Here is a 22,805-nt window from a genome sequence, read left to right on the forward strand (position 1 = left end):
GGGCCTAAGATATTGAGCCCGAATTTTAATAGGGCTTTTTAGCCCGGCCCTTAAAAGCCCGATACCCGTTAGGGCTAGCCCGAATGGGCCGCGGATAGCCCGTTAGCCCGCATAACAAAAAAAAATTCTATAAATTATATATATTTTTCAAATAATTATTTACTTAGTTGATTATCAAAGTAAAAAACAAAAATGAAAATTCAATGAATTAACACAAATATAAATGTAATATAAAATTATATTTATTCATTTCATTATTTATAATTTTAAAGATCGAATATATAAATATCTATAACCATAACATATCTAATTTATTTAAAATCATTTTCCTCGTCGTTTTAGTTTACGACGTTTGTACAAAAATGTTTACAATTTACTTTTGTGCTAGACATTATTTAAACATATTAAAAATATTATTTATAAAAAAATTATAGTAATGTTTTATAGTACTTTTTTAAAATAAAAAAATATATAATTTTTAATACGGGCCGGACCCGGATAGTATATTTCAAACCCGTTTTGTCAACCGGACTTTTTGGCCCAGCCCGCTAAAGCCCGAAGCTCGCTAGGGCCGACCCGTTTAGGGCCGGGCCACCCGTTTTGACAGCTCTAATAACAAGGGGATCAAACCATGAGCAATCCAAAACAAGATATTCATTTGATATTCATTTTTTGATTGTATTTGCATGTATAATTTGTTATTTACTTGCATGTATAAAATAAAGGATTGATGACCCAATCTTATGTTTATGTTCCAAAAATACTTCTCTATATTTTTTAGGTTTAATTGCACTTTCCCCCCTTATCTTTTGCCAATTGTGTGATTTTGCACCCTATTGTTTTAAATGAGCGATTTTGCACGCCATCATTTTCCCCCTTTCTGATTTCAAGGTCCCCGTGTGTTTCAGTGATGATGTGTTCATTTTTTATGACGTGTTCACATTTAATTCGTTCCATGTGTGTAATTTTTTTTTTTTGTCAAGTAGCGTAGTGGTTAGAATTCACCTTATAAGGTGAATAAGTGGGGTGTCCGGGGTTCGAACCCCGGCCCCTGCATATAATAATGCATTGTCCTACCAACTGAGCTATGCTCACGGGACGTAAATCATATTTTTTTTTTTTTAAAAAAAAAAAAATTCGAAATTAAACAGAGGGAGTCACGTGATATCCTTTTTGAAATCCCTAATTTTTATCTTCTTCCCCCATTCCTTCGACTGCATGCCTCCTCCATTTTCTTCCTCTTTTTTGCTTCCTTTTTGCTTGCTTTCTCATACCTTGTTATCGATCATCGATCTCTCATCTTTCTTAGAAATCGTGGTTGAGCCTAACACAACCCCACAAAATCGGTTTGCGAGGTGATGATTGCCCCCACTTATAAACACATTGTCAGGCCATGTCGTATCCGATGTGGGACTCTTAACACACTCGCTTGGTTCGTGGACATAAACGGTGGGTGGCCTGATAGCGGAAACCTGATAGCAGGTGGCCCAATGAATCTTGGAGAGAGGCTATGATAACATCTTAGAAATCGTGGTTAGGCCTAACACAACCCCACAAAACCGGTTTACGAGGTAAGGATTGCCCCCACTTATAAACACATTGTCGAGCATGTCTTATCCATGTCTTATCCGATGTGGGACTCTTAACAATCTTTTCTCACATCCTTCCTTGATTTTGAACGGTGTCTGTTACTTGATTTTGAACTGTTGCAGATTCATAGATTTTCGCTTGTTCCTTGTCATCTTCATTTTCATTGTTGGAGCTTCTACCTTCACCTCCAATTGATATATACACAGTAGAGTCTTGAGCAATGGTGAATGGTGTATGAATTGAAATGATAAGTTGCAATCATTACTCCCACTCTCTTGTATGTTGTAACGATGCCAACATATCACTACATGTTGAGACCAATACGACGTCTGTCAACTACACGGACTAACGTGCACACAGCCACACCAGGGAGTGAAAAACGCAACTGCAGCTGTAGCAGACACCAAAAAACCAGCAGGAACCCTGCAAAAAAACACACCAGGCCTTCTATCACAGAAGCACAAAACCGCAGGAACAGCAGCAGAACTAAATACAGCAGCAGTTCTCAAGTTTTTCAATGTGTTCGTGGATGTCTCCTTCATCTTTAGATTAGAGTTTCGATTGGAAGGAGATGAACACAGAGAACAATATGAAAAGTTAGGAATTCTGATTGTAGGGGTGTGTTAGGATTTTGTGAGGGTATGAGAAGGGTCACGTGACTACTTTCTCAAAATCTGAAAATTCCATTTTTTTTTAATAAATATAATTACACACGTGGCACACATTAAATAATCAAAAACAGATACATTATCACTAAAAGTTATGGGGGACCTTGAAATCAGAAAAGGAGAAAAGAACGGGGTGTAAAATCGCTCGTTTAAAACTATGGAGCACAAAATCGCGCAATTGTCAAAAGATAGGGGAAAGAGTCCAATTAAACCTATTTTTTATTTACTTTTTTTTTTAAAACAAATTGGACAAAAAAAGTATTATTCACCACATAAATACATTAAACACAAAATATGTTGTTTAATATTGTGTCTTAAAATTGTGTTTTCATAACTATTTCTTATTTTATGTAGTATATTAGACATAAATGTAGTTGATTAGTGAAGGGAACTAACACATCAGCACAACAATAAATCAATAAATAAAATTTCTCAACTTATAAAAGTTTGTTATTATATACTAGCGAAAAGACGGGCACTCACGTGCCTGTTTTTCTGCTCTTTTATTGCGCTAACGTTTGAAAATTATGAACGGTGTTTTTTATGAAATTTTGATTTTGAGTAAAACTAAAAATATAAATGTTTGTTTCTTTCCAATTATAACAAACCAAACTAACCATGATTATCTATTTCAATAACACTATCAATATAACAAAAAATATATAATCTAAATTCTTTTTTTTTAATGACACCAACAATCTTTATTATAGATTTTTTTTATGGGTTATTATGGAAAAATTTGTTTAAGGGTATAATTGAGTAAGTATAGATATACTCATTTGTTACATTTTTTAAAGGATAAAGGAAATAAATCTAGGCATATATATACTCATATCGTGTTTGTTACATTTTTATTTTAATATTTGAATTTAATCTTATCTATTTGTTATATGTGTTATTTGTATTGAAAGTTGAGGGTAATTTCGGAAAAAGAAAAAGTCAACCCAAAAGAAACAAAACATGCTATTTTCTTTATATCTTTATATATATATATATATATAGTATCAAATGAGAGGACATTTTATAGTGAGAGATGAAAGGATTGCTTAATAACCGTTAGATGTTAATTAACGATTGAGATTAAGTTGCTCATTAAACACTATAGTGTATTGGAGCATCCTTTACATAAGAAGGACTTTCATCTTCCTCGCTCCCTATATTAGGGTTGTACATCGGTCGGTTTCGGTCGGAAATCGGTCTCAAAACCTGAAACCGCAGAAGCCCACGGTTGAAGATACTAAAACCAATTCCGACCAATTTCAGTTTCGGTTTACTCGGTTTCGGATAAATCGATTTAGTCGGAGAAGCGGGCGACTTTAGTTGGTTTATCCTAAATTGGACCAATCTTTTTAAAAAAAATATATATATTTGGAATACAAAAACTTATTCCTTTTGTTTTGATGAGATTAAGGCGGCGGTGTGGATTTGTGAGAGTTTTAAAAGTCCTGGACAAGATGACATTCATATGGGGTTTATCAAAGATTTTTGGCTAGAATTAAAGGATGATATTTTGAGTTTCACCATGGACCATAATATTTTCCTTAGGTTGGGGGGAAGGAGGAGAAGCTTTGGGGTGGCGGCGTCGGTTGTTGGCTTGGGGAGGATCTAGTGGGGAAGTGTATATCTTTGAATTTTAATGTTACTTTGTAGGATACTACTACAAATGTTTGACAGTGGCGCCCTAATGTGGCTTATGGTTATACGGTCCATGGTGTGTATTAAATGCTTATGAGGCAGGAGATGCATAGTTGCAATGAAGTTGTTGATGCAATTTGGTATAAAAATGTGCATCTGAAGGTTTCAATTTGTGTGTGGCGTCTTCTCTGCAACAGGTGGCCTATAAATGATAATTTGGTGCATCGCGACATCATTCCGTCTGATTCTCTATTGTGCGTGTCCGAATGTGGTAACAATGAAACAAACATACCACCTTTTAATTCATTGTTCAACTTTCGGTGTGCTATGGCAACATGTCAAAACTTGGATTGATTTGCATTTCGTGGACCCCCAACATGTATTAGATCATTTTATTCCTATGGCAACATGTCAAAACTTGGATTGGTTTACATTCCGTGGATCTCCAACATATATTATATCATTTTATTCAGTTTGATTACTCTTCGAGAGGCTTCAAACCCCGTCGGTCGTTTTGTAGCTTATTTGACTTTGCAGTGTTATGTGCTTTGGAATGAAAAAATCACATACTGTTTTCTAATAAAGCTAAATCTATTATGCAGCTTCTGGAAAGAGTCAAAATTATTTCTTTAAATTGGCTGAAAGCTAAACATGTTTGTTTTCCTTTTAGTTACCATTTGTGGTGGCAACAACCTCTTATCTGTTTGGACATTGATTGACTTTATTTTTTTGTAAATTATTCAGGATACTATTGTTACTTGTTCCGCTCTTCTTTGCACATCTTGTGTGCTAGAGAATAGAACTTTTCTCATATGGTAATATATTTTGTTTGTTAAAAAATAAAATAAGAGATATAGATAACATAGTGAATAAAAAAAAGTGATATAGATAACATAGTGAATAAAAAAAAGTGATATAGATAATCTTGACAAAATCATATTTTTAATGTTAATTTATTTGAAAACAGTCGTAAAACATTTTCTCTCAAATAAATTGGGTTAAGCATTACGTATTTATATTGTCAATTGGATAAAAAAGATATCGACAATTTTTTTAAACGAATATATAGGCAATAATTAGATTGTAAATCTTACAAACAAAAAGTTGTCTACCTATTCAGCTCAACTAATAAACTTTTTAATTATTTTTGAAATAATTTAAAAAAATGAAATTAATATTATGTGATTATACCGAAAGAGATTTACATATAATCTTGTGAGCATTGAACATACAAGAATAATCCAATAAATAATTTGCTTGTGAGAGTAATTACTTTTTTTTTTTCTTTTCTAAATTAAGTTTACTAGGACTAGTGACGTCTCTGCTCTTTTTCTTTGCCTAAAAAAAGAGTGCGGTGACACAAATATATTAAAAGAAAAGGTGCAGGTAGATCAGGTATACCAAAGTTATTTTATCAACTTCCTCCGGAAAAGAAAAAAAAAACTAAAACCATCATCCTTGTCGGCCCTATTTTTTTCTCTTTAGATTTTCTCTTCAAGTTTCTTCATTGAGGGGTGATTTTGGGGTCAATTTTTGATATGAAATCACCTCTCTTCATCTTTTTCTAGTCCATTTCAATTCAAGTAAGTGATTTTCACATAGATCTAGGTTTTTTTCTTCGTGATTTCGTCATCCGAGTGTGGTGGTGTGTTGTTCGTCGTCTTGTGCGGTGCTGTTTGATTTCCTGTCTTGGTGCGATGTTTATTTGATTGATATTGAAAAATCGATTTCCAATAAAAGTTTTGGACGTCAACGTTGCAGATCCAGAGGCATGTGTATTCCGATTACTTTAATTTTATCATATATTTTTGTAGGCATTATACCGTTATATGCTATTAACTTGAATGTTGTAAGTTTGTTCGCAGATTCATCTTTTACGATTTGAATGAATATCGTTTTGTTTTTGTAAAAACAGGGGTAGAGCAGGTATACCATTTAGAATACATTTCACAAGGTTCTCGTGAAGTATTGTTTATTGCAATTGTGTTATTTTGTAAAATATTAAACAAAACTTCCTAGCTATAAATAATACTGTAGCTGGTTAAGAACAATACTTTCATGCTAATAATTGTGTTCTCCTCTAATGGCTTCAAAAGATCACACACATATGAATGGAAACCACAAAAAAACTAGTGAAGAGGATAAGGTAAGTCATGATTATAATGAAGTTAATATTGTCACTTGCTAGAGAAAATGGGTCTCTAACCCAATATTTGTATTTTTTTTCATGGATTTCTGTGTCCATCAACTCTTATCCAATCCATAAACTCTTTTCAAAATTATTTTAAGGCCAAAGAGAGTGATGTTTTCATTGCCTCCATGCCAAAAGCAGGCACCACATGGTTGAAAGCCCTTGCATTTGCTATTGTTAACCGGCAACATTTTTCCTCCTTTGAGAATAATAATAACCATTCATTACTTACATTCAATTCCCTTGAATTGGTTCCTTACGTTGAATTTAACCTAGAAAGACCACATAAGGTTTTATTCTTGAAATATGAAGACCTTAAAGAAGATGTTAATTTTCACACGAAAAGAATTGCAGAATTTGTGGGATTTCCTTTCACTCAAGAAGAGGAAAATAATGGAGTGATTGGAAATATAATCATAGCAGTAAATGTTAACAGAGAGTTTTTCTTTCGAAAGGGAGAAATAGGGGATCAATGATAGAAGAAAAATTAAGTGGATCAAGCCTATCATTTAAAGGGTGACCTTCACTCAGCTAGAGTTGGTGATTACTTTCATGGTGTTTTGTTGTATTTAATATGCGGTTGGTGTGTTGGTAGTACCTTGTCTTTTAAATTTGCAAAATAAAGACATGTTATATGTCTAATTAATTAGGAAAATGTTATATAGACACCCTTTATTCCGATACACCCTTGTACATCCCATACATTAGGAAGAGAGAAGAGGAGATAAAAAGAGAAAGTGTGCTTGTGCGGGGTCCATGTGGCTACGTGTCAGATTTTTGTGTGGTGTCAAAGGGTGTATTGCCACCTAAGGATGTCTATGTATCATAACTCAATTAATTATGTGGTAATCTGAATACCAAAGAACCCCTTCAAGAAACAGTTTGATGGGAAGTGCGATTGTGTGTGTAATTTTTCCTAAAGCAAATGCATGGATAGTCGTTTTTCATCGGCTAAATTACCTTTTTGGTCCTCTAACTATTTAATTGGTATCGGATTAGTCCTCTAACTAAAAATTGATTTATTTCGGTCCTCTAAGTTTCTGACCGTTACTACATTTAGTCCTTTCTGTTAGTTTTATTCAAATAAACGTTAGGGTTTTTGTTATGTGGGTCCTCTAACTTTATTTATTAGTATCATTTTGGTCATATTATTTGTTAAGGTATTATGATTAAATAATGATTGATATTATTGGTAACTGTTATGGTTCATATGTATGTGTGAAACAAGAGGTCAGATACTCACATAACACAAATCATAACGTTTATTTGAATAAAACTAACAGAAATGACTAAATGTAGTAACGGTGAGAAACTTAGAGGACCGAAATAAATCAATTTTTAGTTAGAGGACCAATCCGATACCAACTAAATAGTTAGAGGACCAAAAAGGTAATTAAGTCTTTTTCAATTTCAATTTACACGTAAAAATATAATGAAAATGATATTTTCATTTTCTTAATAGGGTTTAGGGTTTAGGGTTTAGAATAAAGAAATATAATAGCATTTAATAACAAATTAGTGCCAATAAATTTCCTTTTTTTCTTTTAACTTTTTCTCAAAAAAAAAAAAAGACATATACAACAAAAAAATCTATGATGACAACCCTCCAAAAATATATTGTTGTTATTGAAATGGTTTTGAAAAATAAAAATTTATGACGGCCCCTCAGAAAATGTCAATGCTATCAACTTTCAATAATTTGTTTTTTTTTAGGGAAACTTTCAAATAGTTGTTGTTATTGTATATTATTACAATGGCTATTGTTACATATTTAATTTGAAAGGACTATTATTGCATATTTGAAATGTTGTTATTACATATCATAATGGCTATTATTACATATTTAATTTGAAAGGACTATTATTGCATATTTTAAATGTTGTTATTACATATCATAATGGCTATTATTGCATATTTGAATGATTAATTAATCATTATTATCTAACACCCTTTCTCTCTTCTCACTGTATCGGCCGCTGCCTAAATTCTTATCTCTGTCGCCCCTTCTTTCCAAATTCCTTTGGTTCACAATGTAAACGGCGGTGGTGGCTGAAGGTGCGAAGATGGAACAACCATCCGCATCACCTCTAGTCACTGTTCTCTCGGCGCTGATTTCGCAGAAAGAATGTGTTCTTGGTGCGTTCTTGTTTTTTCCGGTGGGTACTCCGACGGCTGCGTTTTCCAATATCGTAGCTTGTGGTTGTGGTGGTTTTCAAGGTGGTTTTTGATGGTTTCTTCATCTCCTCTATACGTTTCCATGGTTTGTTTTAGTGGTTTTCAGATATGTTCCATTTATGGCTATTTTCGAGCTAGTTTTTGGTGGGTTAAGTTTTTTTTTTTTTTTTTTGTGGTGGATTGGTGGTGACTCGATGGTGGTTATGGGGTGGATCGGTGGTGGTTAAGTGGTGTGGTTGTTGCGTCGGTGAGAGGTCGTTATGGGGGTGGTGGTTAATGGTTCACTAGTCGGCCATAGGTGTGTGGTTGCGGTTATGTGGTGTGTGTTGGACGAGGTTGTGGTGGCTTGGTGGTGGTGAGGTGTTTGTGGTTTGGAGGGTATGGGTTGGTGGTTGTTGAGGAGTTCGTAGGTTATTTTTTTGGCTATGTTGGTTTGTGGTGCTTCGTGGTGGTTTCAATGGTGGTGCTGGTACTAGGTCTTTTGTGGTGGTGCTCGTGGTGGTTTTTGGTGGTGATGCTCGTGGTGGCTGGTGCTAGTTTTTGGTGAGGATTAATGATGGTTTTTGTGGTGGTTAATGGTAGTTTTGGTGGTGCTTGTGGTGGCTACGCTTTTTGTGTGTTTTCTTCTATGAGTTTGTTGTTGAGGGGATTTTCAAATACATGATGTTAGACGGTGTTGCTTGTTTAAGGTGCGGTTACATGAGTTTTTGGTAGGTTTGATGGTTATTGGAGAGGTTTTTCAACGGTATGACACAAGATTTGTTTCTGCTATTGCGTAGGCGTTTAGACTTTGATTTTTTTAGATGATTTCTTGGTTTGGTGTTTAGTCTCTATTGGTTTCGAGGACCCTCCGTGAAGGGTGTTTTTGGTTTGTTTGTAGAAGTTTGTATTTGATACATGGGTGTTTGTTTGTGTGTTCCGCATATATACGGCACACTTTTCCTGTGTATGTTGTTTTTTAATTCTCCTAGCCTAGCATTCCTTGTGCTTGCTAGAATTCTTTGCATGTTAAATAAATTTCATTTTAGCTTCTTCAAAAAAAAATCATTATTGTTGTATATTTTGTTGTGTGCTTTACACGGTTGACATCTATAACACATTGAATTATTCTAACTTAAGTGTCCCAATTGTCGATGTAATTAATGATCTTATTAAATATTTTATATTGATTTATGAATATAAACATTGAATTATGATTCATGTAGGCTATTATATAAAATATGATCTCTTTAGTAACTGAATTCTCAAGTGTCAAATATAGACTTAGGATCAAGAATCCTAGTCTAGAGCCACCTGACTCACATTTCAAAGATCTATTCTGGTGTTCTTTTTGCATAATATCAGATGAAAATGTACTAAAATCTTCTTCATTTATCCTTGTTATATATTTTTTTATAGGAACACCATTTCATAATTCGTCCAAGGCATCTAAATTCAAAGGACCAGCCCTTTATATATTACCGTTTGTCTTCATTGGAGGTTTATGTTTTATTATAAAATAGTATAAGGTTGCATCCATTAAAAAAGAAAACCACTTGTAGTTGAATGTGTAGGAATTTTAATTTATTAATTATTTATTTTAAAGTGTTACTATTAATTTTATTAATTATTATAACTAATTGTTTCTTTTGACCAAGTATACTACACGTTTTGCTTGCCCACTCAATAGTATACATTATCTTTTACCAAGTCACCTAATTACTTGGTATATGGTTATGCTTACGAGCAACGTTTTAATTCAATGCATTTGTATATATGAGTGGGCTGCAGTACGTGTATATATATAGATGGGGATGGGGCACACGAGAACGGCTTCTTTGAAATAAACACTTATAATCATACATAATGGGAATAAACATTTTTTTTTCCCTTGAGCATCCATAAGTGGTTTCTGAGACCTTGCTAATCCACGTGCGGTGCTAGCAAGAAGCGACTGTTTATTCTGGAGAAGTATTAGCTATGAGATCTATCGCATCGGATAACTTATCCGGGATGGCGAAATACTCTTAAACCCAATGCATTGCACGTCTCAGTCAATAATCGATAAGTGTTTTGTTCTCTTTTTAATTTCATGAAGAGTCATATTTAATTGTGTTTATATTTGTGTTTGATTTTATTATTTATAATGATTCTGTCTAATTTTTCCCACAATGTCATGCAAATCCATTTGTCTTCATGCAAAGAGTATCTTACTATATCGTTATTGATTAGATTGTTAATCTTACTAACAGAAAGTTGACTTCAATAGTATGCAACGAAATTAATCATGTAATCATAAATAATTATATATCTCTCCCAGCTGGTATAACATTTTTTTTAATACCATTAGATCACAAGGTTCCATTTCATAAAGTATTAAATAAAATCCTAATCTAGTTAAAATTATTGAATGAATACTGGTATCGTGCTATAAATAATAGCTGGTTATTAACACAATTTTCAAGATAACGAAAATTGCAACTAGTGTTGTGTTCTCCTTCAATGGCTTCAACAGATCTCAAACATATGAAAGAAGACCAATCAAGGGATGGACAAGAAAAAATTAGCGAAGAAAACAAGGTAATCCATGATTATAATAACCTAATCTTGTCTCTTCCTAGAGAAGATGATGGGTCTGTAAGTCAATATTTGTATTTTTATCATGAATTTTGGTGTCCATCTACATTTATCCAATCTACGATCTCTTTTCAAAATAATTTTCATGCTAAAGACAGTGATATTATTGCTGCATCCATGCCAAAATCTGGCAGCACTTGGCTTAAAGGTCTTGCATATGCTATTGTTAATCGCCAATATTTTACTTCCTTAGAGAATAAGCATCCATTACTATTATCTAATCCACATGAACTAGTGCCTCAGTTTGAAGCAAGCCTTTATGGTGGCAAAGATCCTGTTTTGACTCAAGTTGATGTACCAAATATGACTGAACCAAGGCTTTTTGGAACTCACATGCCATTTCCTTCGTTGCCCAAGTCAGTTAAAGAGTCCAATTGTAAAATAATTTATATATGTAGAAACCCATTTGATATATTTGTATCATATTGGACTTTCTTCAACAAAATCAGATTAAAGAAATCTTTAACTGAATTAACTTTAGAGGAAGCTTTTGAAAGGTATTGTAAGGGAATATGTATATTTGGTCCGTTTTGGGAGAATATGTTGGGTTACTTCAAGGAAAGCATAGAAAGACCATATAGGGTTTTATTCTTGAAATATGAAGACCTTAAAGAAGATGTTAATTTTAACATCAAAAGAATTGCAGAATTTGTTGGAATTCCTTTCACTCAAGAAGAGGAAAATAATGGAGTGATTGAAAATATAATCAAGTTATGCAGCTTTGAGAGTATGAAAGAATCAAATGGAAATAATTCTGGAACTGTAACAGTAAATGTTGACAGAGAGTTTTTCTTTCGAAAGGGAGAAATAGGGGATTGGGTAAATTACTTTTCTCCTTCAATGATAGAAAGATTATCCAAAATCATGCAAGAAAAATTCAGTGGATCAAGCCTATCATTTAAGGGGTGCCCTTAACTCTGCTAAGTTTGTGATTACATACTTTGATGGTGTTTTAATGTATAATAATACGTGGTTGGTGTTTCTGTTTTTTTCTTTTTTATAATTTGCAAAATAAAGACATGTTACATGTCTCATCAATTATGTTGTAACCTGTTCTCGTAAGCATAGTTTAAAGTGTAGGAATATGCCTAATATATACAAGGTCCGACATTTAAACCTCAACTACCATCAAAAAATTATGAAGGATCAGTGTGTATGTTTTTTCCTATTGAATTTATTTACTTCTTTGCAAAATTATGCGATATATTGGGTATAGTATTTACCTCATTTAATTTTTTTAATTGCTTTATATTAAATTTATTATAATTTCAAATTTGTTTACCTTTGTGTAATTTTCTATATTGATTTTTTTTTTAAAAAAAAAATTTAGAGTTAAGGTCCATTAACATTAGACCATTTACAATGGTCACAAATATTCAACAATCATCAACACCCACTTTTTCAATTCCCAACACTCCGCATCATTTTCTCTCTCTTAATTCAACACCCATTCAATTTTTACCACTCCAATGGTTTTTTCATTCAACACCCTACCCCACCACCTTTTATTTCTTATTCTTATTTAATTTTATATTTTTGTTTTTATAAATACATAAAATTACAATTATTGATTATAATTAAATTAAAATGAAGAAACACTTAACAATTTTTTTTTTTTGTAAAAACAAAATTTATTTAAATAATTTATTTTTATTTTCTTAACATGAATAAAATGCAATACAACAAACTAAGTACGGGTCACACAAATAGCTTAAAATGCAAGACAACAAACAAGCACACAACACACAAGTAATTTACTTAGTACGATACAAATCATCTTCAATCGCGAAACATTCCAAACTTTGTCCATATGTGCTTCACTAGATCTGCTTGCAATTCGTGATGAACATTTGGATCACGCAACTCGGATCTAGCACGCACATGATTTGCAAAAGTGGGTAACACCTCGGTCGAGTATGGTTGCGGTGTACTAGATACACTTCCCTCAGATTGCTCAAAATCGGTCCAACGTTGAGCATATGTATCTCGTTCATCCTCAACAATCATATTATGTAATATGATGCATGACCTCATGATGATACCCAAATCGGCTATGTCCCACAAGCGAGCTGGTTCACGGATGATTTTAAATCGAGCTTGAAGTAATCCAAAAGCACGTTCGATGTCCTTCCGACATGCCTCCTGATGTTTTGCAAATAACTTATCGGGTTCACTTTGAGGAAGTCTAATTGATTTGTTGAAAATTGGATAAGAAGGGTAGATACCATCAGCTAGATAGTATGCCATATTATAGGGACGTTGATTCACAAAGAAATTCACCCGTGGAGTCTTTCCCTGTTCCACATCATCAAACACCGGTGACCGGTCTAGAACATTGATATCGTTCAACGTTCCTGGACATCCAAAAAAGGCATGTCAGATCCATAGATCATGAGATGCAACTGCTTCAAGAATAACTGTGGTGGTTCCCTTATCCCCCTTGGTGAATTGACCTTCCCATGCTTTAGGACAATTTTTCCACTCCCAGTGCATGCAATCAATACTCCCGATCATCCCTGGGAACCCCTGCATTTCACTAACATGTAGTATTCTTTGAAGGTCATCTTGGTTTGGTGCTCTCAGGTACACTTCCTCATACAATCGTATGATTCCTTTACAGAATCTACGTAAGCACTCCAATGTTGTAGTACCTCCTATTTTGATGTATTCATCGACCGCATCTGCTGCCACACCATATGCTAACATTCGCATTGTTGTGGTACATTTTGCTAACGGTGATATACCTTCTTTGTTGGCGGCATCAACTCGCTGGGTGAAGTAGTTATCAGTAATTGAAAGGTCTCCAACGATTCGAAGGAAAACATGCTTTTGCATCCGGTACCGACGACGAAACATTGCATCGTCATATGTAGGCTCATTGGCAAAGTAGTCGTCAATGAGTCTTTGGTTTGCCGCTGCATGATCTCTATTTAAATATTTTCTACTACAAGATCCACTACCTTCCTCTAATTTTTTTCGACGCTGAATAAATCGGTTGACGATATAAGTGTCTTCAATATCACGTTTTTGTTTGTAGGCTTCGATATCAAAAGGATCCATTGATAGTCTTTGGTGATATTGGAAGTAGATAGGAATGAGGTTTGTGATATTGGAAATAGATAGGAATGAGATTTGTGATATTGGAAATAGATATGAGTCCCTATATATAAGTACATTGTGTGGTGGACACTATCGGATTCGAAATAAGTTATTGTTAAAGCAAACAGTGGGGACTAGACAACACTGATAATTATTAAAGCAAACAGTCGGGATAATTATTAAAGTCACGAATAATATCATTTATTAAACAGTAGGCACACATTCCAACAAATGGAGGAACACTTTCAAATAGTGTTTGAAATAAAAATCACGGATAATTGGTAAAGCAAACACTAGGGACTAGACAACACTGACAAATATTAAAGCAAACAGTCGGGACTAGACAACACTGATAATTTTGACTGAATACAAACAAATATTTGATTAAAATTAATTTTCAAACAGCTCACGCTCCAACTTCCCCAACAGCTCCTTCTTCCGGTCATCGAGATGCTCTTCGGAACTTAACTTTAGATACATTTTCATTTTCTTAGCTTGAGTCTTTTTCTTGCAGCAACTTGTTTTTCTGTTGTTTCACCAAGGTTAACTCTTTCAATTGTTCAATCTCTTGCTCCTTTAATTCTTTGAATTGAACCCACTCATTTTCCACCTTCTCCAATGTCTCGTCCTTGCTTTTCTTTTTACTTTTTTTTTAGCTGCCTCCCTACCCATTGGACGAGCACTAGATCCTACAGAGTCCTCGTAAGATCTCTTAGATACACTACTTCCTGAGTCCACATTTCCTCCCATTTGACTACTATACTGTGGTTGATCTCGGAGAGCGCGCCATTCTTCCTTTAAAGTAAATTGAACATTCTTCCCACATGCATATAATTTCTGGGCTTTTGTCAAAACATCATCTTCCGACCAACCGCTTCCTTGCATACGCTTAGCGCTATCATAAGCACCAACCCATTTATTTATTAATTTGTTCATATAATTAAAACGGTTTCGGCATGCAACTACATCGCGCGGAGAATCGAATGAGCAATGCTCGTTACAATACTCAACAATTTTACCCCAATATGCTTCACTTGTCTGGTTTCTCCCGACAACACTGCATGTTCCATATTTTATCCACCCACTAATTAACACCAAATTTTGTTCAGTGTTCCATGATGGTTGTTGGTTTCTCTTGCTCTTAGGAGTTGTATCCTCTGGAGTTGGAGCGACTTCATTATCTCGTGTCATTCCACCACGATTTATTTGTGATGAAAATTCAGGATATTCACCAACACTCTGAAAATTTTCATTCACCATTGGCATATAACCATTAAATGGGGGTGTTTGAGATGGATATCCCATCATAGATCTAAAATATGGATTAAAGTTGTTTGGAACAGAGGATGGGTGATTGAAATTTGATGCAAAACCAAAATTAGACATGTTTTGAGGATTTTGGTTGGGGAATTGATTTGGGTTTTGAGGATGTTGGTTGGAAAATTGATTTGGGTGTTGATAATTGTTGGGATTTTGGTAGTTAAAAGGGTAATCAGAAGAATTTTGGGTGTTGAATTGATTGTTAGTGGGATCCATTTCACTAAATAAAGACTAAAACTTTAAAAGAAAAGCTAATACAAAGCTAATAATAAGATTAAGAGAGTGAAAAACTTGATTTTTTTTCTGTGTCCAAATCAAATGATTCAAGTCTCTATTTATAGAGAGAGAAAAATTTACGAATTTTGGTAAAAAAAAAATTAAAAAAAATTATTTGCAATGAAATAATTGAGTCCAAATTATTAAGAAGATAAAAATCCAAGCAGCCAATCAAAACATGCCAAGTGTCACAACATTATCCATTTCTCTCTTCTCTCTCCGCGTCCGAATTCGCCCACGCGCCCTGTCGGCGCGTGTAATGCACGCGCCTGTTTTGACAAATCCGAGCGCGCCACGCGTCTCTGTGGGCCAGACTTTCAACATGTTGAATTTGTTCAACACATCTCTCCTCCAACTCAGATTTTTCCCAATTCAACAACCCCCTACAATGGTTCAACATGTTGAATTGCAAATTCAACATTCCATTGCACATAGTCTTAGGTGTCAAACTATGTTTTGACATCAAATCATATCCATTCATTTAAGTGGATCTAAAATTTCACATTTATTCACTTACAAACCTCACACGATCATTAATTAGTTCCTTGAGTGTGTGTCAGTAAAATGAGTCGTTAATTTACACCGGCCCATCTATTAGCAAGTGTGTGCATTTATATTTGGGCAAAAAAATCTTTCATTTTTATTATTTAAAACTAGTAACTTAAGGGTTAGCCGTGTAACTTTCATTTACAATGTTTGTTAATTTCCACTCACTTTATTATAAACATTAAACAACGCAAAACAACACAACAAATGTTGGCTCATAACACAAAAACATGCATACAATTATAAATATCAATCAAGATTTACATCTAACCTGCAAATTAAATTTACACCCAATTTGATCAAAATTTACAAAATTATTCTCGATTTCATAGTTTCAAATAGTAAAATATGGTTTTTCGGTCCAAATAAAAATGCATACATTTGCTGATTTACACCTTAATGCTTTTAGGTGGATATATAAATTATTAGTCCCCATATACACTGTTAATTTATACACATATGATATGTCCAGTGAGGATGGATGAGAGGCAACAGTGACGGAAAGTGTCCAGTACGGTGACGATGAGTCTTTGTGGTGGAACGAAAGGTGCATGCAGGCACGTTAGCACTACAACGCACAAGTTAGTAATGAAATTGAGAAAAAATGTGTAGAAAGTGTGGTGAAAAATAAATCATACCTTGAGGGTGAAACAACGTCACACTTATATAAGTGCGCATTGAGGATAACCGTCTTCAGGTTTTGCTAGCAATTTACATCCATTTGATTTTGACCTAAAGACATACTTGTCACTGTTCAAACAAAGTTTAAATATAAAGATAATTTCGTAAGTTTCATTTAATATATATATAATTGGGTTAATAATGCTTTTCACCCCTGTAATATAGGCCATTTTTTGTTTTCGCCCCTGTAAAATTTTCATTTTGATTTGCATCCTTGTAAAACTTTTTTTTTTTCCAGAAAACACCCCTCCCCCATCCAACTCATCAAATTCGCTAACGTGGCGCTGATTTGACATTTTTTTTTCATTTTTTATTATTTTTAATTGGCCACGTGTAAAAAGAATGACAAATCAATTTACGTTATTCTTAGCATGTTTTTTAGTCATTTTTAGTAGGTTTTACATCCAAAATATAAGAGTATTAGAGCAATTGCTTATGATTTCGGGACATTGTTAATGTTTTCTATATTTGAGTCTTTAATTCTATTATTCCCAAAACATAGCAATTTTAGGATATTTTGTTGTAATTCATGAAGAAATCATGTATATCAGCAAAGCAAGACATCTAAAGATTTGTGAAAACCTTGGGAAAATGAAGAATGAAGATTCAAGAGGTCTCAGAAGACGTTACAAATGGAGAAATTTTGTTCCCAAGTTCCAGGCATCTTATATGGAAGCAAACATCCAAAAAGACGAAGAAATAGGCATTCTTGGGACCAAAGAGCACTCACATACGCTTGGCGCATGCTTCTAGGCACCTGGCGCTTGAAACTCTACTCACATGCTCCTGGCGCAAAGTTTTAGGCGCCAGACGCATGTTCCTTGCAGGCCAAGGCAGTGTTTTGTGTGTTTTTGGTGCAAAAAGCCCAGTATTTTAGTCCAAATTCAGGTGGAAACTCTCTCTATAAATACCGCTCTCCTCATTCATCATAACGAAATGGTTCAAGAGGAAGGCAAGCACTACGAGCTTCGAAGGAGGAGTTTATCTCCTCACTCCAAGTTTCTGTAGGGTATGTTTTATTTCTCTTGTAATTTGTCTTTAGTTACCATGAGTAACTAGATCTTTTTAGGCTACAGTTCTAAGATGAACCTTGTCGTGTCATTTTTCGGAGATCAAAGCTATTTGATTAGCTCTTGACTCACTAATTATTTCACAACTGAACTTTTAATTTTTAAGAAAAAAGGGGAAAAAAGTTCAAACCACCCCATATTGAAAAGATTTAGGGTTCAGGGGTTAGTTCCAAAAGGGAAGGTATTAGCACCCTTTATGTCCGTAGTACTCTACGGGAACCTCTTGATTTTATTTAATTAATGTGCTATAACTTGTTTATTATTTTTTAAAAGAAGGAATTAAAGTGGAAAAATAAAAATAAAAACTTAATTATCTACATTTTTTATGATTTGGAGGGACAAAGTCCTTGCCTACGTACCCGTGAGGGATCAAAACCTCGTAGTTCGGGGTAGAAATTGACGTGTTTGATTGGTTGAGTGTTTTTTATTAGTTTTGAAAAAGGGTATAAAAATGAAAAGCCAAGTGGCAATTGAATATTTGTTTGTGTTTTTTTAATATTGAAAAAAGAGAATTGAAATAAAGTTAAATTGATTGAAGTTTGATTAAGAAAAGAAAATAAAAATGTGATCACTTGATTTGGATCAAGGTTTATTATAAAAAAATATTTTTGTGATTTTTGTTATTTGCATGTTTTTATTGTTTTTTGAATAACTTGACTAAAATTAAACTAACGGAGCAATAAAAATAAAAGCGCGTGGATTTTTGTAGTGACGTTGGATCACCACAAAATCCCTAATTTAATTTTTTGGATATATGTAAAGCAGTAAAAAAAATAAAAGGACACACGCACACACGCTTTTTCTCATTTATGATTTGTACAATTGACTTAATTACATTATAAAATCTATGCAATAAGATAAATGACAAAATTTAAATATGCATGTGATAATAGTAAATAATAAACGTGATGCAAAATAAAATAAAAATGCATGATAAAATGAAAATGCATAAAGGAAATAAAAGACTGGAGATTCAAAATGGGTCGTTGATTTGATCAACGCCCCTGATCAGATCAGGAAGCAAATGCTGCAGACTGTTGGACTGAAAACAAAAGGTTCAAGGGATGAGGGTGCATGGGAAAACATGCACCCTGGAGCACTGGATCAAAGGGTTATACATATAACCCCAACGCCTCTCTCTCTTTCTTTCATTTTCCCTTCATCCTTTTCCTTTCTTCTTTTCTTTTTCTTACGGTTCCCTTTCTTCTTCTTTTTTTTTATTTTTTTTTATTTTTCTATATTAAAACAAAACAAACAAAAAAAAAAACAAGATATAAAGTCCTAGATCTAACTACCTTTCGTAATGGATTTGTTTGGTATGGTATTCTGGACGTGTTGGATTTTTCACTGTTGCGGTTTCGAAAAATGGGTTGTATGGCTGGATTTGGTTTATGGTGAATCGGTTACGATGTTTGGTGATTGCTGGTGTTGGGTTTTGGAAATATGGTGGTGATGCGTTTTGAAAAGCTGATGTTGTTGTTTCCTGGATTCTTCTCATGCGGGGGTGGAATCGAAAATTGGTTGTTGATAATTTTGATTGCAGGTTATGGTTGATTGAAGTTGGATTTTTTTGATTGAAATTATGTGATGATAATTCGATGATGGTGTATGACGAGGGTTTGAGAAGTTTTGATGATTTGTGATTACTGGTTTTCTTTTACCTTTTCATGTTGTGGAAATTATCCCCCTTTTAAAGAATCAGAGGTTGATGAAATAGAAAACAGATTAATGAGTTTTGAATTGGAATTAAGTGAATTGAATGGCTTGAATGGAGCATGATGGTGTGGTACGCGTTTGGTGTTGAGAAAAGAAAGAAGAAAAAAATTATGACTTTGAGCTTGAAGCATGTAATTGAGGCGCATGAAAAATATTTTTGGACCCTTGCTGAAAATTTTCGGACTCATTGATATTATTGGACAAGAACAGAAAATAACAATTATTAAATATAAAAATAGTAACTAACTTTAAAATTAAAATTAATTAAAGATGGAAGTTAGATAATGAAATAAAAAAGAAAATAAAGAGAGAAAAGAGGGCCCGACTCGGAATAAAAAATGAGGTATTTTAAAATACCTCCCTGCCGAATTTTTCATTGAAAAAATCAGAGATCGATCAGAGTTAAGTGACACGTGTCAGTGGGGCCTTAGGTCAAAAATTGGGGTATGACAAACCTCTATTCTGGTTGTTGGATATTTATTTAAAGTCTTTATTTAGTTATTTATCTTTATGTTATTTAGCTTTACTGTCGTGCGTAAGATTTGTCTCCTTTGAAACATAACCCTGACTTAGACACTTAGCGAGGTGATATTACCTAATATTGATGTATGTTTGTCTAATCATAAAGTAATTAATTTATAACTAGGGAAACAAGCTGAAAGAGCGTGAATGTAACACCCTAAACCCCGAATGCAATAAATCATGTAAATAAATCAATTATTCAAAAGAGTTTGGATGCTACATCATTATTTTCTCAAAACATTCATAGTTCGGTTTTCATAAAACTCGCAGCGGAAAACAATATCAAAAATATCTCAGCAACATATAACAAATCTCAACAACCATGTATCAGGTCTCATAATACATCATTAACAATATCTCAAATTTCAGACATAAATAGACAGCAAGTCTCATCAATAAAATAAATACATAGCCATAAATGTAAAAGTCCCGACACTCCTAATCAAAGCCCTATCTAGACTTCAAGCAAAAGATAAAGAGGTAGCTCCAAGCTAATCCTCAAGCACTCACAAGCAATAGGAACTCAATCATGCACGTCGTCTACACCATTCATACAAATGGGTAGGCGGTCAACCAAACAACCACTGAAGGTTAGATAATATTCCACATAATAAAATATAATCAAGTAAATGACAGTCAAGGATTTCAAGTATAACACGTATACATACTTATCATTCCTAGAATACTAACTACATGTGAATATTATCATACTTCTTCATAGCACACCAAGCCTATTCATTTTCAAGGTCAAGTAAAAAATCTAATAAATCAAGTCATCAAACAATGAATCATCACATCAACATTATTTTCTCAAGTATACTAGCATAATCAAACAACATATACAAGTCCACAATTCCACATAGTCACAACATTCACCAAAAATTAACCAATGCACGTAATCACCAAGTCACATAGTCAAGTATGTCACATTTCACAAATCTCATGTGCATGCAATGTTCTAGACACTTCTACATGCATGTGGTACCAATTTTTGGATTCGGAGATAATTATTACCGAGTAATCCACTAACGTAATCCCCACCAATTAAGTTCTTCACCAAGTAACGTAAACCCTTACGAATTTCGTTCTTCGCCATCTAACGCTAATCCTTGCAGAATGCGTTCTTCACCAAAGACTCAACATGACTATGAATGCATGGACTTTCAAATAAAGACTTCGACAATGCACAAATCACAACTCTATATTATACAATTTACACCATCATATAATATCTTCACCAAAACTCATCATTGCATTATCAAGCATTTACATCTGTACAATCAACAAGTCATAATCAACAAAAGAGTCATCATCATAATCATCATCAACAAGGAAACAACATCATTTCACAAAGCACAATTCACATAATAGACGAACAATTACACGCATCATGATAACCAACATATTATACACTCACTCATCATTGATTCATTCTTATTTCATAATATTATCATGAATATAAAGTCATTTACAAGTTATCACATCATAATATATCATTTTACCAAAGTTCGTGATCGTCTATTTCCATCAAAGTTTGTCTCATTTTACAAAATCGTTTATTTTCAAATATCTCACAAAGATAAGGCATCATACTCATACATAACAACAAATCATTCCTATTTATCTCCTAACATCACATTAGTTCACGTATAGCATCATCAGTTCGCAAAGTCCGTTCATTTCTAAAAATTCACAAAGTTCGTCTCCTTTTCTTCATTTTTCAAAGTCAATTCATTTCCAACGTAAAATTATGTTAAACAACTCCTATAAGTTCAATTACACTTCAATTAATTTGGTTTAGGTGTTTGGGACCAATTGGTATGCTTAAAAGCTCTTTAAAAAGTGAACAAAAATGGACTTTTCGTGCATAGTAGGGTTGGCACGGTCGTGCCACCCTCACCAGAAGACCAGGAACGACCAGTGCCAAGGGGGCCCACGGTCGTGCCAGTTGTGCAAGTAGCGAAAACGTGTTTTCGCATTTTCGCGCGTAAAATCCTGTTTTAAAATCTGTTTTCAACCCCAATCGCACCAAACATGTCCCAAACACTTAGACCATATACCTACCCCAAAGCATCGTTTTCCAACCCAAAACAACTTGATTCAACTCACCACAAAAATGACTTATTTCTCAAAAGTGCTTAGAACGACTTTTTGCTCAAAACGGAAATTCTAATTAATGCATCTCATCATAACAACTCCATGTATCCATTCAAAATCATCAAAATCATATTTCTCCTCTTTTAACCCATTTCCACAAAAATCCCCACAACACAACAACTCAACCAAACATTTTATCACAACTAAAATCATGAATTCTCAACACAACATATACCCAATAGCAGTAATAGCGCTTAAATGATGAATTGGTCATAAATCAACAACAATATCATCACCATTTTCACCAATTTAAGCTAAATTCTCAAAGTAAACAACTTAACATATATCAACAATGAAATTTATGCATCAACAACAAGTTTTCAACAACTTTCACATACCCAAACTCACCACTTAATTCCAAGCACAAAAATTACACATATAATCATCAATTTTTCACAATTCAATCAAAACAAATATGACCCATAAGTCAAAAATATGATTATAGATTATTAGGTAGAACAAACTTATCCCCCTTAGCTGGTTTCTCTTAAGCTTAAGCTAATTCACCAAAATCTTCACTCCCCTCTTGAACCTTAGCTTTCC

The 22,805-nt window shown here is 33.8% G+C and overlaps 4 protein-coding genes across 4 annotated transcripts; 2 read left to right on the forward strand and 2 right to left on the reverse strand.

The window, feature by feature from the left end:
• Positions 1 to 5,976: 5,976 nt before the first annotated feature.
• LOC11445766 (cytosolic sulfotransferase 14) lies at positions 5,977 to 6,560 on the forward strand. Its single transcript, XM_003627900.1, has 2 exons — positions 5,977 to 6,039; positions 6,183 to 6,560. Exons 1-2 carry the CDS (start codon positions 5,977 to 5,979, stop codon positions 6,558 to 6,560), a joined length of 441 nt encoding a protein of 146 aa, XP_003627948.1.
• Positions 6,561 to 9,897: 3,337 nt separating this feature from the next.
• Positions 9,898 to 12,077, forward strand: LOC11444625 (cytosolic sulfotransferase 14). Its single transcript, XM_003627902.4, has one exon. The coding sequence runs from the start codon at positions 10,741 to 10,743 to the stop codon at positions 11,788 to 11,790; it is 1,050 nt and encodes a 349-aa protein (XP_003627950.1). The 5' UTR covers positions 9,898 to 10,740; the 3' UTR covers positions 11,791 to 12,077.
• Positions 12,078 to 13,251: 1,174 nt separating this feature from the next.
• LOC112417329 (uncharacterized) lies at positions 13,252 to 13,935 on the reverse strand. Its single transcript, XM_024772899.1, has one exon. The coding sequence runs from the start codon at positions 13,933 to 13,935 to the stop codon at positions 13,252 to 13,254; it is 684 nt and encodes a 227-aa protein (XP_024628667.1).
• Positions 13,936 to 14,550: 615 nt separating this feature from the next.
• On the reverse strand, positions 14,551 to 15,234 carry LOC112417330 (glutathione S-transferase T3-like). Its single transcript, XM_024772900.1, has one exon. It carries the CDS (start codon positions 15,232 to 15,234, stop codon positions 14,551 to 14,553), a length of 684 nt encoding a protein of 227 aa, XP_024628668.1.
• Between the last annotated feature and the right edge of the window lie 7,571 nt (positions 15,235 to 22,805).

Source organism: Medicago truncatula, chromosome 8 (genome assembly GCF_003473485.1).
Source record: "Medicago truncatula cultivar Jemalong A17 chromosome 8, MtrunA17r5.0-ANR, whole genome shotgun sequence".
Classification (NCBI taxonomy): Eukaryota; Viridiplantae; Streptophyta; class Magnoliopsida; order Fabales; family Fabaceae; genus Medicago; species Medicago truncatula.